Genomic DNA, 14,747 nt, shown 5'->3' with positions numbered 1-14,747 from the left:
CAAGGCCTTGAAACTCACAGTAAATGTCACTACCAGCCTTAAAATACTTGCAACTCTGTATCATACCTTACATTATCCAATCACAAAGTCTCCAACACAACATTTTTGGGTAAACTTTGTGAGAACCAGCTTTTTGTCTCAAAAACAAACCTTGAATCCCCTTCATAGACTGGATACAAAAAGTAGGCTCAGCCACATTTTATAAACAACTTTATGAATGCATTTTGACTGCCGTGATCTGATCTGAATCAGAAGTGACAATTTTTTAATTTGGTCGCAACATGTCAATCACTGTTGCCTTAAAAATGGGACCATATTTAATGCACCAGGGGGCTCTCATAATTATTATTTTTTTAAAGTTAAAGCTGGCAGTGATTTATGGGTGGTTTTCTCTCCTACTTCCCCCCCACCCCTGATGAAAACAAACTCTGAGTGGCACATAGTCAATACGAGTGGGAGAAACAGACCCGAGGAAAAGAATTTGTTTACCCATGATGTATCCAAGTATAATTCACACAACATCTTCACCACAGCAGTACATACAGCAACAGTACAGCAGCTCTCAGTAGCAGTTCCCACTTCCTTATGTTGCTGTCTTTTTGCAATCAAAGCAGCCACCCCCTGTCAAACATTAAAAAATGCAGTTTCTGGGGACGTCCTGCAGTTGTTGCCCTGTTGAAACCAAGTGGCTACGTCTACCTTTTCAAAGCAGTCTATGGTCCCCATGGTATGTGACCTCCATATATGATGAAAACAAGTAGATGCACACACACACACACACACACACACACACACACACACACACACACACACACACACACACACACACAGGAATGAGTTGCAGGCTGGCAGTAAGCAAATACAGTATATGTGTAAATAGTGATTTACATACTTTTATAAACTTCATGAAAATAGAACATCGATGCTATCAAACATATTCTTCGACAGAGAGGCCACTGTGATGCTTCAACATGCTGTCTTCGCTGACTGAACTTTCCCAAGAAGTCAAGCTGCTGTTTTTCCCAAGCTGTTAATGTGTGCCACAGCTTGGACAGCCCAAACCATGACTCATGTCCCAAAGATTTTTCAGGCTGGTTGTGGTCAGTCTACGTCTCTGCTGCTGACACCCACAGAGTTTCATGGCTATTCCTCAAAACCCCCGATACCAACAACAACTGTTACAGTTACTGTTACACTGCGGGGGCTTACAGTAGTCCACTTAACCTTTACAAAGCGGCTCGTTTTAATGAACTCAAGTCTCAGTGAGTGATTTCGAGGAGGCAATGAAGAGCTGCAGAGGTTTTAAGGAAAGAAACATCTTGAATTGAAAACCATGATTTCCATCCTTTGCAATTCAGCTCTTATCGTTTACAGACCATTTCTCTCTGGCCCTAATTCTCTTTTCTTGACTCTCTTTGGATCTTTAATAAGTGTTATTAAACAATCATCAACTACTCCACTAAAAGCCCTTTCTTTGGCTCTGCACTCTCATTGAATAATTAACCTTAAGAGACTTGTTTGATCCTGATGGTACAGCCTCTTTTGCCTCATGCTGAATTGTCCCATGCACTAAAGAGGAGAACATGGATAGTACCTAAAAAACATCAAACGGACCTACATACAACAGCTTTTTCCATTTATTATTATTATTTTTTTAATGAGCCCAAATCTCCATTTCTCCTTCTGTAACTTCCTTCCTTAAGTCGTGGTTCTTCCATGGTTGATAACTCTCTGAAACATTTCAAATTTGTTGATTCCCCTTTTGGACATTATTGTTCTTTTACCCCCATTTTGCAGGAACTTCTTTATATAGTGTCAGCTGCACACATGACATGCGGGGATATGCGTGGAGACCAAAAATGTTCAGTGTGAACCACGTGTTGGTTTTTAAGGAATCTATAACCGCTGAACATCCCACATTTAAGCACATGTATATTCAAGTTTTCACACAGTCACTTCAGAGAGAGAACTTGTTTTTCAGCTCTGCATCTGGGGTCAAAACTTTGACCTGCGGCGGACTTTGCTGCTCCACTTTAAACTTTGGATCTGGAGAAATATTTAATTTGTGACCCCAAAAATGCAAAGAGTGGCTGCGTCTGTGTCGGTCAGTCCACATGCTTGTGTTTTTGATGGCAGTGTAATATTTTTGGGCTCAGGAAATGTAGTGTGGATTGTGGGAAGGGGATTAAGAGAGTTGGAGGGGGTGGGGTGGGGGGTACGCTTCCTTTGGAGAAACAATCTGTATGTAATTATATGCCCTGATTGTGTAGAGGAAGTGTATGCTCAAAATTCGGGGCTTGGGTGACGTTGAACGGATTGTCTACATGTGTTTGGGAGTCATTTGTTTCACAGACGAGGGAAGGATGTGGACGAAAAGGAAGCTTCCTCCTCTCACAGACTTGACTGAGGCAGGCCGGGGTGCAGCTGTGGGATCCTTTGATTAGTGGAGCATCTGGGACACACACACACACACACACACACACACACACACACACACACACACACACACACACACACACACACACACACACACACACACACACACTCACACACACACACAGACTCCAAGGTCTCCCCCTCTTATAGATTTGCTTGATCTTCCAGGATAGCACGAGAAATCCAATATTGCATAGACATAGACACACATTTATGTTGTTGAATCTCCCCGACCAGTCATTTGAAATCTGAAATCTGTCACATGACTTTTTTCTATTTTAAAAAGTCACGTGACTCTTTTTATGTTCATTTCATGTGTGTGTTATAGCGTAGATTGAGCTCTAGGCTGTTTAAAGTCCCAAAGAAAGAGTCCCAACTTTTCAAAAGTCTCCAGGAGCAAGTGAAGGGTTAACCAGACTTTTTTTTCCCCTTCCTCATAAGAGGGTGTGGCTTTCTATCTGGACACCAGCCACCATCCCGCCCACTCATCTCTCCATCCCTCCTCTCCCTACCTCTCCCCTCCCTCTCTATTCCTCTCTGCCTGCGCACGTCAGTCAAGCTATCAGTGCAGCGGTAGCAGCGTTAGTAGGGAAACTCTCAGGAAGGACGCCTGAACACAATGAGGCTTTGCAGCAGCAGCTCTTGCAGCGACACTGCAGTCCCAGTGCCTGTTCTCCCCTCTGCTCGGCTCTGCAGTCAAGAAGAGCAGCTAGCCTGCTAGCCTCAGCTGCCCCACAGCTTCCTCTGCAGCGGGCACAGGCTGCTGCCAACAAACAACAGGGGCCCTTCACATCTCTGTGGGCCCTCTTTTGCAGCCAAACCAAGGAGAGGAACTAACCCATCCTGTCTCCTTCCCCTCCCACCTTCCTCCCTGTCCGTGTGTCTCTCTCTGTCCCTCCCTGCGCTGCTTGCCCCGCAGGTGTTCCTTAAGGAGGTCCTGGAGCAAAGGCTGGAGAAGGAGAGGGAAGAGGTGCGGCGCCGGGCTGGCATGGTGATCCGCGCCCACATCCTCAGCTATGTGGCAAGGTGAGTGGCAGAGTGTGCAGGGTGGGCGGGGGTGGGGGGGGGGGGGGGTGAGAGCTGAGTGGCAGCGACAGTTGTCAGTGTTTGTTTCGTAACAGAAGTGTGCAGCTTGTGTGTTTGTGATTTAAGTTGGAATTATGTGTGCACGGACATGCCTTTGCACTCTTACCTTTTTTGTCTGTGTCGCTTCATTTACAGTATTACGTGCAGAAGTTTTAGACTCTCTAGAGCAATAAAAAAAAAAGCGACAACTTTAAAGTTATTTAATCTCCCAGGTAAAATATTTTGAGCCTCTAAAAACATGCTGACTCAGCAGTGGGTCGCTCTTTACAGACGTATGTTGTGCTTTGTTGAAATCAAGAGACTTGAAACTTTTGTTTACATAACAAATCTGTCATGCAGACTCGACTGCATAGTCTACGTACTCCAGTAGGTCGCCTGAACGCACCTCTGAATCATCCACTCTGCAGTGATGAAAGCTGTTCAGGATTCTTTTGGTCTTAAAGGATCGGGAGGAAAGTATACAGATGGACACAAAAGACACCCTGATTTCCATTCTTTAAACTTTACTGACTTTATTACTTCAGGCACTGAATAATAGAAGGTTCTCTCCGTCCTTTAAGCAACTGAAACTAAATTGGACGTTGGAGTTTTTACACTTCAGTTCACATTATCAAGTTGACGAGTATATCTCGCAAAGACACACGTCATGGCTTTTAAGTTGGACCACTTTTAAACTGACTTAAATGATCAGGAAACTGAAGCCCTGTTCGTGCTGACAGTTTACTATTAGCTGCACAGTTGTTGATGTTTGTATCCCCTGAATAAATCTCTTCTTCAGCATGACCTTTTTTTCCCACTGTCCCCTCTGGCTCTCAGACCGGACATCCATCAGTATGGTGATTTAAAAATATGCACATACAGAAGCCCTGAAGGCATGTACTGTAGCTGTGTTCCACCTGTGTGCTGCCGTGCGGTCACATACAGTCCGCTGAAGAGCTCTTCTGGGAGAGTATAAAGGGACCGATGACGGCGTTCAAGTTGCGAGTTCTATTCCCTATGGAGGCGGAGCAAGAGACAAGTAGAGCCTTTTGTGTGATGATGTGTAACACTAGAGCCGTCAGAGGCCACAGAGTCATTACTGAGGAGACTATAGGTCAGAGGTTCAAAGGCAGAGTGTGTGGTCCTTTGTTAGTCACATGTGTTTGTGTGTGTGTGCGCGTGTGTTTATACATGTGTGTGTTCAGTGCATGTGCAGTGTGTGGATGATGGGGCTTAGTCACAGGGCTAAACTCAGGAGCCCACACAGCCACAATGGCCAATCAGACTCTAAACATTTCACAATGTACAAGCTTTTTTAACCAAGTGTGTATTTAAACTGAGAATGCCAGTGGGCAGCCGGGAGGCGATCATGTAGCAATGTCACATTTATGTTTGCGGTGAAACTAAATGTGATAATGTTGAAGTAAATGTGGCTGTTTTTTGATGTGTGTGTTTGGTTTCCCCCCCCCCCCCCGCTAGGAAACAGTACAAGAGGGTTCTGTCCAGCGTCATCACCATCCAGAAGAACTACCGCGCTCACTTCTGGAGACGCGTCTTCCTGCGCCTACGCATCGCCACCATCGTCCTGCAGAAACACCAAAGAGGACAGCGGGCCAGGTCCCTCGTTCTCCAACTCAAGGAGGAGAAACGAAGACGAGAGAAGGAGGAGGAGGAGAGGAGGAGGCGAGAGGAGGAAGAGGAGAGGAGGCGAGTAGAGGAGGAGAGGAGGCAACGGGAGGAGGAGGAGAAGAGGAGGAAGGAGGAGGAGGAGGAGAGGCAGCGGTTGATGGAAGCGGAGATAAGGAGGAGGGAGGAGGAGCTTAGGCTGATGAGGGAGGAGGAGGAGAAGAAGAAAATGGCGGCGAAGGCAGACGAGAAAAGGTAAAGTCACTGCGATGTGTAAACAATGCTTTTTTTAAAAAAACAAAAAAACTTTAATCATTGTTTTATAAATAACATTTGTCATCCTGAATGTGTTTCGATTCTTTTGTAGGAGATCGCTGGTAAATGGTGTTTGTCAAAAGGTAATTTAATTTAAAATGTTCTATATATACATCATTAACGATGTCCAAAAATGTAATCACCTGAACAAACTACATAATTTGGACTCATGATTGTGGCAGAAAGTGTTTTAAACTCACTCTCTTTGTCTTTCCTTGTCCCACCCACAGAAGGAGCCGTCTCAGACTCACACCTCTGAGGAGGAAAGCCGTCAGATGGAGGAGATCCTGCGCCTGGAGAGGGAGATCGAGCGTCTGCAGAAGCAGCAGGAGGACGGCGTCTCCCTCCTCGGAGATGTCTCCCGTGAGGAGCTCCGCCAAATGAGGGACGCAGAGATCTACAGACTGGAGAAAGAAGCCTCCCGCGTGGCTACTGAGTTCCTGGAGCTCCTGGACTTTGGCGGTTTGGAGCCATCCCTTTCGAGTGAAGAGAACCTCCATGACCCGACGGAATCCACCGCCCCGCTGGCCGAGGAGGAGGTGGACGAGGGTTTCCACGCTGACGAAGAGTGCATACCTCTGCCGGACTTCCCTCCTCCTGCTGTGGTTCCCCTGGATAAAGAAGTTTTCCAAAGTATCCCCCCTCCTCCGCCTGCCTTTGCAGAAGGACAAGTAGTAACTCCCAACTCTGCCTCCTCACCTGCACCGACTAAACTCTCTCCTCTAACTCCTAACGGGCTGAGCGATGCCTCTCGTCTCGCTGACTCCAGAACATCCAGACCTCCTCCTCTTGCTGTCGTCACCAACGGAGAACGGAGGAGGACAGGCAGGGGGTCAGACTTTGAGCCTGCAGGCGAGGAACTGACCCAGACAAACGTGCCTGACGCAGAGTCGGACTATGACCAGGAAGAGTTTGACGAGGCTCATGGGAGCTCAGGTGCTAGCACTAATGACGGCCATATCACAGATGAGGAGGTGCTGCGTAAATCCTCCTGCACCCAAAACAGCCTAGACTCCTTCAGAGGCAGCTCAGACTCGGTGAGTCACAATCAGCTTAAAAAATATATATATCAAATGCTGCAGATCTGATCCAGATGGGTTACTATTTCTGGGTGCGACTGTAAAAAGAAAAAAAAAATCTGACTTTAAAAAATGTTTTGCCCTGAAATTATACCCAAACATAGATCTAGTAAATCTCCCTCTTCTATGTCAGATCTAAACTAAGCCCCTGTTCCAATATGAACTGAAGGGTATTATCAACATGTGAGCACTGAATACTTCTCTGACATTCATTGGGTTCCACTCATGTTAGAATCACAGTGAAAAACAGCTCTCATTATTTGCTTTGGCTCTCCTGATGAGCATGTCAATTTATTCCATGATACAGCAGGAAGCTCCACCCTCACTCAAACTGTCAGATCAGCAAAATGTCAAAAGGGGGAGAAGCCTGCATACAGTAGGTGTGCACGAGTGTGGGTGGATGTATAGCAGTGTCTTCAACAGTATTTTGGCAAGGATGAGTGACAACATGAAAAGACTCACTTGCAGTATCCAGGACACTGATTTTTTTATTCATTTATTTTTTCATAAAATGATCTGTTTAAATTTTCTCAATATATGCTTTGCTTGTTGCTCACTGATTCATGTTATTATGAATAGTACGCACACCTTAAAGTGGCTGTAAAGTGTTGTCATGAATGGAATCCCTCATCATGAATGTTGCTGTTTATGTTTCAGTTCATTGACAGCGATGAAGAAAACGATGGCTACGTGGACACAGATGAGGAGGTTTCCAATGGGAGAGTGCATCTGCTGAATGGCAGCGGGCCTCCGTACTTCCACGGCTACCTATACATGAAGAGTGAGTCTGATGGTCTTCCTGTTTTCATGCTTGTTTGTTTTGTTCCTAAACATTTTCCTCCTTAAATGTCCTACTTCTAAAATATCCATTTGTTAAATATGCATCATGTAGTGGTGTAGTTTGGTGGTGTTAAATCTGGATTTTTTTTTTTCACCTCTGTGATTATGCATATATGTTTCACATACTGTATGATGACATAAATAAAGATCTTCTGTCTCTGCTCTCTGCACCTTTCCCTCATTCAGGTGGTCTGATGATTCCGTGGCGTCGTCGCTGGTGCGTCCTGAAGGATGAGACCTTCATGTGGTTTAGAGCCAAACAGGACTCCCTCAAGTCTGGCTGGCTTTACAAGAAAGGAGGGGGCATGTCCACTTTGTCCAGGCGCAACTGGAAGATGCGCTGGTTTGTTCTGCGTGAGTCGAAGCTCATGTACTTTGAAAACGACAGCGAAGAGAAGCTTAAAGGAACCATCGACATCCGGGTGGCCAAGTAAGACCCTGATCTCAGATCAGTGTGCTTAAAACTCCTAGTCTGGTTGTCCTTTTCTTCACTTAGTTCTGGTTTACTCTGGATCTTTTTTCAGGGACATAGTGGACAATCATGAAAAGGAAAATGCACTTAACATAGTGACAGAGGAGAGGACCTACCACATCTATGCAGAGTCTCCAGAAGATGCCAGGTACATTGTGTTCACATATTCTACAGAGACTCTTGACTCACTCTGCCTCTTTTGTTGGTGGTGTTTATCTTTGTGAGCGTCTCTCATTAAAAGTGATGTGTGGCATTAAAGTTCCCCCTTGTGGTTGCCAGAGGAAGTTCATGGAGTAATTTCCAATTACATATATGCTGACTTTCCCTTTCTGAACTCCCTCTGACTCCGTCCAGTGGTTGGTTCAATGTGCTGAGTCGGGTCCACAGCGCCAGCCCGGAGCAGCTCGTGGAGATGCACCATGAACAGGCCAACCCAAAGAATGCAGTGGTTAGTGCTGTTGTACTTCTTTACTGCTCGGGGCCCCAGCCTCTATATTACTCTTTCAGCAGGAATAATGTAGTATGAAAACCCAATCAGATGAAGGAGGTCCAGATTGGGGTTGCATAGTTAACCCAACTCCTTTTTGGAACCCCTTCAGCTTCTTATCTCAGTGTTCATGGATCCTGTTTTTGACCTCTTTTTGAGTTGTTCTTAGAGAATTACATTTTTCACACTATGACAAGAAGACTGTTAACATTGAAATGTCTGTCCAGGGCACGCTAGATGTGGGCTTGATTGATTCGGTGTGTGCATCAGACAACCCAGACAGGTGAGGCAAAGACTATACAACTTTACAAAGTACGTTAAGCTAAAATGTAATTGGTATGACATCATGCACATGGTGTTACAGTCTTACATGTTCCGCTTTGCAGGCCCAACTCATTTGTGATCATCACGGCTAACCGGGTGATCCACTGCAACACAGACACACCCGAGGAGATGCACCACTGGATCGGCTTGCTCCAGAAATCTAAAGGAGACTCCAAGGTGGACGGACAGGAGTTCATAGTCAGAGGTCAGTCAGCTGACACTCACAGTCTCTGAGGGTTGATTTGTGCAGTTTTATGCACAGTGCGGCATCTCTGGTTAGCTTCATGCATGGTTGGTGCGATTGTGCATCAAAAGAGAAACAAATGTTTGAGCGATTGCAAAAGGAACAATCATGTTTCATCTGAGAATACTTTAAAGTTACATTATTTCTTTTTCTCAGGCTGGCTCCATAAAGAGATGAAATCTGGGGCCAAAAGCACGTCTCTAAAGCTGAAGAAGCGCTGGTTTGTCCTCACCACTACCTCTCTGGACTATTACAAGTCATCTGAACGTACTGCCTCCAAACTGGGAACTCTCGTCCTAAACAGTCTCTGCTCTGTAGTGCAGCCGGACGAGAAGGTCTTCAAGGACACCGGTCAGTTCATGGTCAACATTAATGCCATCTTTAGCAAGGGAAATACACCTTTCAACTATATAGTCTATAGTCTGCAGATCATTCATCTTTCTCAGTGGTCACTGTTTCATGCAAATGTTTCATGATTAAACTCATAATGATATTTCATAGCTCAATCAGGGAATTCCCTCCTGTCTGTTTTCACTCAGGTTACTGGAATATAATCATCCATGGACGTAAACACTCCTACCGTCTCTACACCAAAATGCTGAATGAAGCAATGCGATGGGCGAACGCCATACAGGGAGCAATAGACAGCAAAGTTCCCATTGAAACTCCAACACAACAGCTCATCAGGGATATCAAGGTACTGTACTCAAGGATTAACCTGTTCCTTCCTTTAGTCTGGCATTGTCGCTTATGTCCTGCGAATAACTCTTCACTAGTCTTTATGCAGTGTCTGGTTGTGTGATTTTCACTATGCTTGTGATTATAGACTAAAGTGATTCTGCCCGACACTTCACTAACATGTGATGGTTTATTTCATTGTAACTCCTATTCTTTTCAGTCATGCAAACCTTTGGCAGGGACACAAACTTTAGTGAAGTGAGGTACATGTACTCACTGTGTGTGCAGTGATCTGCTCTAACTCTTGGCTTTTCGTGCTTTAAAAAAGTTGTCGTTTTACCTTTTTTCCTCACATTCCTAACTGTACTGCGGTATTTATATTCACCACTGGTGTTGCTGCCACTCTGTTATTTTTACCTTTTAACCTGTTTTGATTTACACTCATAATTCTTCACCACTTTACTGTAAAACAACTGATTGCGTTTTTTTCATCTTTTTTCAGGAGAGCAGTTTGAATGTGGAGGCTGTGGAGCAGACGTATTGGAGGAACCCTATTTTGAGATATACCCAGCATCCTTTGCACTCTCCTCTTCTACCTCTGCCCTATGGAGATGTCAGCATCCACCGTGAGTGCTCTGGTTCGGCTGCTTACAAACAAGATTTCTACTTTATGTACTCGCATCATTATGTTGAATAACACTGAACCTTGAAAGGTTGTTGAGTTTGTTTCTATCTTTATCGAACAGTGCAATATATTATAAAATCAACTTTACAGCATAAAGGCTCACAAGCAAGAGAAGACAAGTTTTGTTATTTATAAAAACAAATGTGTGATTTGTTCACATAGATGAGGAAGTTTCCAGTGTGATCGACCTTCACATCAAATGATGTGTTGACAGTTCAATCATTGCTCGAAGGGGAAAATAAATCTTGAAAGATTTAAATTGTAAACTTTATTGGTATATCTTATTGCCAGTGTAATGTGAAGTGTGTATTTTAAAAAGTAAGCTTTTTGCTCGTGTTGTAATCCTGTGTGTGTGTCTCTCTCCCCCAGTTCAAAAGGAAAAAGGTTACACCAGCCTGCAGGACGAGGCTGTGAAGATTTTCAACTCGCTGCAGGAGATGGAGGCTGTATCGGACCCCGTGCCAATCATCCAGGGAATCCTGCAGACCTGCCAAGACCTGAGGCCTTTAAGAGACGAGGTTTACTGCCAGCTCATCAAACAAACCAATCATGTCCCTCATCCCAACAGTCCTGCCAATCGCGCCCACTGGCACCTCCTGACCTGTATGAGCTGCACCTTCCTGCCCAGCAGAGGCATCCTACGCTACCTCAAGTTTCACCTCAAAAGGTGCGCGGGTTTCAGTCATGCCATCATCACATCTAGCTGTAACCTCTCGCTTGACTGTCTCTATGTTTCGGGGTGTTTTCAGGATCAGGGAGCTGTTCCCCTGTACAGAGATCGAAATGTTTGCCCATTTCGTCGGTGAGTCTCTAAAGAAGACCAAGACCAGAGAGTTTGTCCCCTCCCAGGAGGAAATCATGGCGCTGCTCTCCAGGCATGAAATGACCACCACAGTTTACTGTCATGGAGGAGGCTCTTGCAAGATCTCCATTAACTCACACACTACAGCTGGAGAGGTAAACACGATGTACATGGCACTGCATTGGCTACTATATATGTTCTACTACAAAGTATGACTTCTTATTTACACAAGCCCACATGCAGATATGTTTCATTATGACACTGCACTCTTGACTGTTATTGTCCAGGTGGTGGAGAAGCTGATCAGAGGGTTGGCTATGGAGGACAGCAGGAACATGTTTGCACTATTTGAACACAAGAACACAATTGACCGAGCCGTGGAGAGCAGGGTGCTCGTGGCTGATGTTTTGGCTAAGTTTGAAAGGTAATTAATTCACGATCACAGGTGTACTGTCTATTTTACCATATTTATTTATGAATTTAGATCAATGGGTATTTATCTGATGTTGATGCTTACTTATTCTTTTCTTGTGTAATATGTTTGTCTTTGATATTATTAACTGGTTATGAATCAGACTCAAGAAAACAGTTTATTTTGACACTGGTGCTGCCGCAGGGCAGGTCTCAGATAAAGTGACAAACAGCACGTTGTCTGTTTTTACATTTTCCCTTTTTTTTTTAAACACTAAAATGCATGTGCATGACAAAAAGAGATGAGTGGCGCCTCTTTGTCCACAGGGGGTGACAAGGATCAACACTGGAAGCTCTTTATAGGAGCTTTAACATAGTATATGATTTACAACATACATAAAATCTATTAATAAAGATAAGAATATAAACATGTTCGTGACAGGCTTATTGCTTTCCCTCCAGACTGGCTGGCAGCGACGATGCTGAGGATGAAGGCCAATGGAAACTTTACTTTAAACTCTACTGCTTTCTGGATGTTGAGAGCATGCCCAAAGAAGGAGTGGAGTTTGCGTTCATGTTTGAACAGGTGTGTTTTACACTTGACTGAGATTGATTCATGTCGCGTGTTCGCTGGTGTTAACGATGCTCTGTTGTTTCGTCAGGCTCATGAAAGTTTGACTCGGGGCCATTTCCCCTCGCGAGAGGAGACCCTGCAGCACCTCGCCGCTCTGCGCCTTCAGTTCCTGTACGGAGACAAAGCAAGAGCAGCCTGGAGTCTGGAGAGTGTCTATCCTGTGGGGCGTCTGCGCTCTCGCATCCTACAGTTCACCAAGGTGGGTGGAGCCTCTGGCTCGGGTCAGACTCTGGAGCGTCGGAGGACCAGCTTCCTTGATGGGACCCTGCGCCGGGGACTGAAGACTGGCTCGATGAAGAAGCAGCGCATGGAGGAGGAGCAGATGTTGGAGATGTGGATAAAGGAAGAGACGTCTGCCACCAGGGCGAGCATCATGGAGAAGTGGTCCCGCCTTAATGGTCTGGATCAGCACCAGGCCATGCTCAAATATATGACCATCATCAAGGAGTGGCCAGGATATGGATCCACACTGTTCGACGTCGAGGTGAGGGAACTGGGTCTTTAACTGAGGCTTTATGTGGATTACTCTTTCACTATTAAACCTTAGTGTCATCTATATGCACTAAGCATTGCTCTGTCACTAACTCCCCCTCTTCTCCAGATTCATTAATTTAGCACAGAGCATTAGCACATTCCTTATTACCGGGCTACCTTGAACAATGCTCATGAGTTCTTGTGTTTGTGTCTTTTTAGTGCAAAGAAGGAGGCTTCCCTCATGATCTGTGGTTGAGCGTGAGTGCTGAAAATGTGTCCGTCTACAAGAAAGGAGAGCCCAAGCCTCTGGAGACTTTCCCGTACGAGCACATCGTATTCTTCGGCGCTCCGCAACCCTGCACCTACAAGATCACAGTCGATGAAAGAGAAATGTTCTTTGAAACACCACAGGTACATCAACATATCCTCAAACACTACATTTTGTGTGTGTTAAGAAGAAAGAGGTGGATTATTCTCTTTTTCTTGAAGTCATTTTTGGTCATCTGTATATCTGACTGTTTGTGTCATGTGCTTTTTTTTGGCAGGTTGGAGAGATCACAAAGATCATGAAAGCCTACATAAACATGATCGTGAAGAAACGCTGCAGTGTGAAGTCTGTGTCCAGTTATGGAGCCAGCTGGATCAGGTGATCGATGCTACAGGACACTTAAAGTACTTGGTGACAGTCCATCTAACAGCAAAGAAGCAAGCATGGAGCAAGAGTTCGAGTCAAAAATGATGTCCGAGTCTTCTTAAAGCAAAAGGAGCAAAATTCATGCACCTGAAACCCGTATTATTAGCTTTTAAAGTATGGCCTCCTTCCAAACATGGTCACATTAGTTACACTGGTCTTTTCTCACATCTGGCATTAAATGTGCTTCAGGTATCTGATATGCTTTTTTTTATAATAAGAAAAAATATATAACGTATCACCATTCAAGCAGACTTTTTTTCAGGACTTTTTTAACTTTCAAAAGTGAGAAACTTCTTTTTGTCAAACTAGGCAGCACTAGTTTTCTTAGGTCGCAATGATAAACATGTTCTTTTTCCTTGTGTAGTTCCTACACATGTTGTCCCCCAAAAAATGTTCTCCTGATTGGAGATTCCCTCAGGTTTATGTGTAATAGAGGAGTTTTCTGAGGGAGATTATCTTCCAACTCTTGCCTTATTGAGAGGTTTATTTGAGCTGCCTTTCATGAATGGAATATACTTGTTTGGTGTCTTGGTACTTACTGCTTCCTCGTCTACCATTAGGTCACATCACTACTTTGACAACATAAAAACTTGTCTCTTAGAACTCAAATAAGTGCATCTAACAAAAAAAGTTCATGTTAATAACCACTGCATTTGTGAAAATGCAATGTTACTATGTAAGTACTTTGTGTAAAGCTTTTTGATTGTGTGTGGACACGACGGTATATCTTTGAAACAAAGGATCCAGGATGTTGTTTTAGAAATGAGTCACTATATGGCTTGTTCATCACGTCTGTGTTTGAAGATTGTTTTACTGTGTATTTCAGTGATGTCAAAGGCCATGTGAGTGTGGGGTATTTATTTATTAAAGTATAGATGGCATCAAGCAGACGAATGAACGGCCTGCTGGAAATGTATTGGTTTAGTTTTCCCAGTTCATTTCATATCTTTATTTGTGCGTTCAGGGGCACAGAAATGTATTTCAGAAAAGTATTGTTTAAAGGTTGCTTGTGTTCCTCAGTTTGTTTTTTATGACTTGCTTTTGTCAACAGGAAAAGTGTGTTGAGCCCAACAGCAAAGCTTGCCAACTCCCTTTAAAATGTCGCTGTCGTCCAGTGTAAATAAACCGAAAGGACTGAAGCCGATACCAGTCAACTGACAGTATAGTTCATGACAACAGTATGATCTAGACATAATGAGCTTAGTGTTTACCTCGCATCGCATCACTGTCTTCCATTGCTCTTCAATTGTACTCACTGAGGCAATCTGGTTAGCTGCCGGCGGCCAAACCAGAGATTGATGTTGCCGTGATGATGACTGTATTTCTGATTGTGTTGACAAAGAAAAATCAGAATTTGTTTTATAGCAAAATTCAAAGATGTTTTAATAAATTATTGTATTTCAAAAGCTGTTTGTGGTGGTTGATTTGATCTCATTTTACTTGTTATTGCAGAGCACATAATGGTTTAGAGTGTCTATGTA

The 14,747-nt window shown here is 44.2% G+C and overlaps 1 protein-coding gene across 1 annotated transcript in view; it reads left to right on the top strand.

Annotated features, from left to right (window-relative positions):
* The window catches only part of myo10l3 (myosin X, like 3), a 54,030-nt gene extending 39,364 nt beyond the window's left edge, over positions 1-14,666 (top strand). The window contains exons 22-41 of the mRNA XM_079357733.1: positions 3,356-3,462; positions 4,981-5,382; positions 5,495-5,525; positions 5,673-6,479; positions 7,179-7,302; positions 7,548-7,791; positions 7,886-7,981; positions 8,188-8,281; positions 8,548-8,603; positions 8,707-8,849; positions 9,045-9,239; positions 9,428-9,585; positions 10,069-10,192; positions 10,621-10,918; positions 11,001-11,208; positions 11,341-11,477; positions 11,927-12,050; positions 12,127-12,582; positions 12,792-12,983; positions 13,118-14,666. Coding sequence (XP_079213859.1) covers positions 3,356-3,462; positions 4,981-5,382; positions 5,495-5,525; positions 5,673-6,479; positions 7,179-7,302; positions 7,548-7,791; positions 7,886-7,981; positions 8,188-8,281; positions 8,548-8,603; positions 8,707-8,849; positions 9,045-9,239; positions 9,428-9,585; positions 10,069-10,192; positions 10,621-10,918; positions 11,001-11,208; positions 11,341-11,477; positions 11,927-12,050; positions 12,127-12,582; positions 12,792-12,983; positions 13,118-13,222 — 4,101 coding nt within the window. The 3' untranslated portion in view covers positions 13,223-14,666. The remainder of the gene's footprint in view (positions 1-3,355; positions 3,463-4,980; positions 5,383-5,494; positions 5,526-5,672; positions 6,480-7,178; positions 7,303-7,547; positions 7,792-7,885; positions 7,982-8,187; positions 8,282-8,547; positions 8,604-8,706; positions 8,850-9,044; positions 9,240-9,427; positions 9,586-10,068; positions 10,193-10,620; positions 10,919-11,000; positions 11,209-11,340; positions 11,478-11,926; positions 12,051-12,126; positions 12,583-12,791; positions 12,984-13,117) is intronic.
* Positions 14,667-14,747: the final 81 nt, after the last annotated feature.

The sequence above is a fragment of the Symphodus melops genome (genome assembly GCF_947650265.1).
Source record: "Symphodus melops genome assembly, chromosome: 12".
NCBI lineage: Eukaryota > Metazoa > Chordata > Actinopteri > Labriformes > Labridae > Symphodus > Symphodus melops.
Note: the sequence above shows the minus strand (reverse complement) of the source record. Positions and strands in the feature narration are given on the sequence as shown.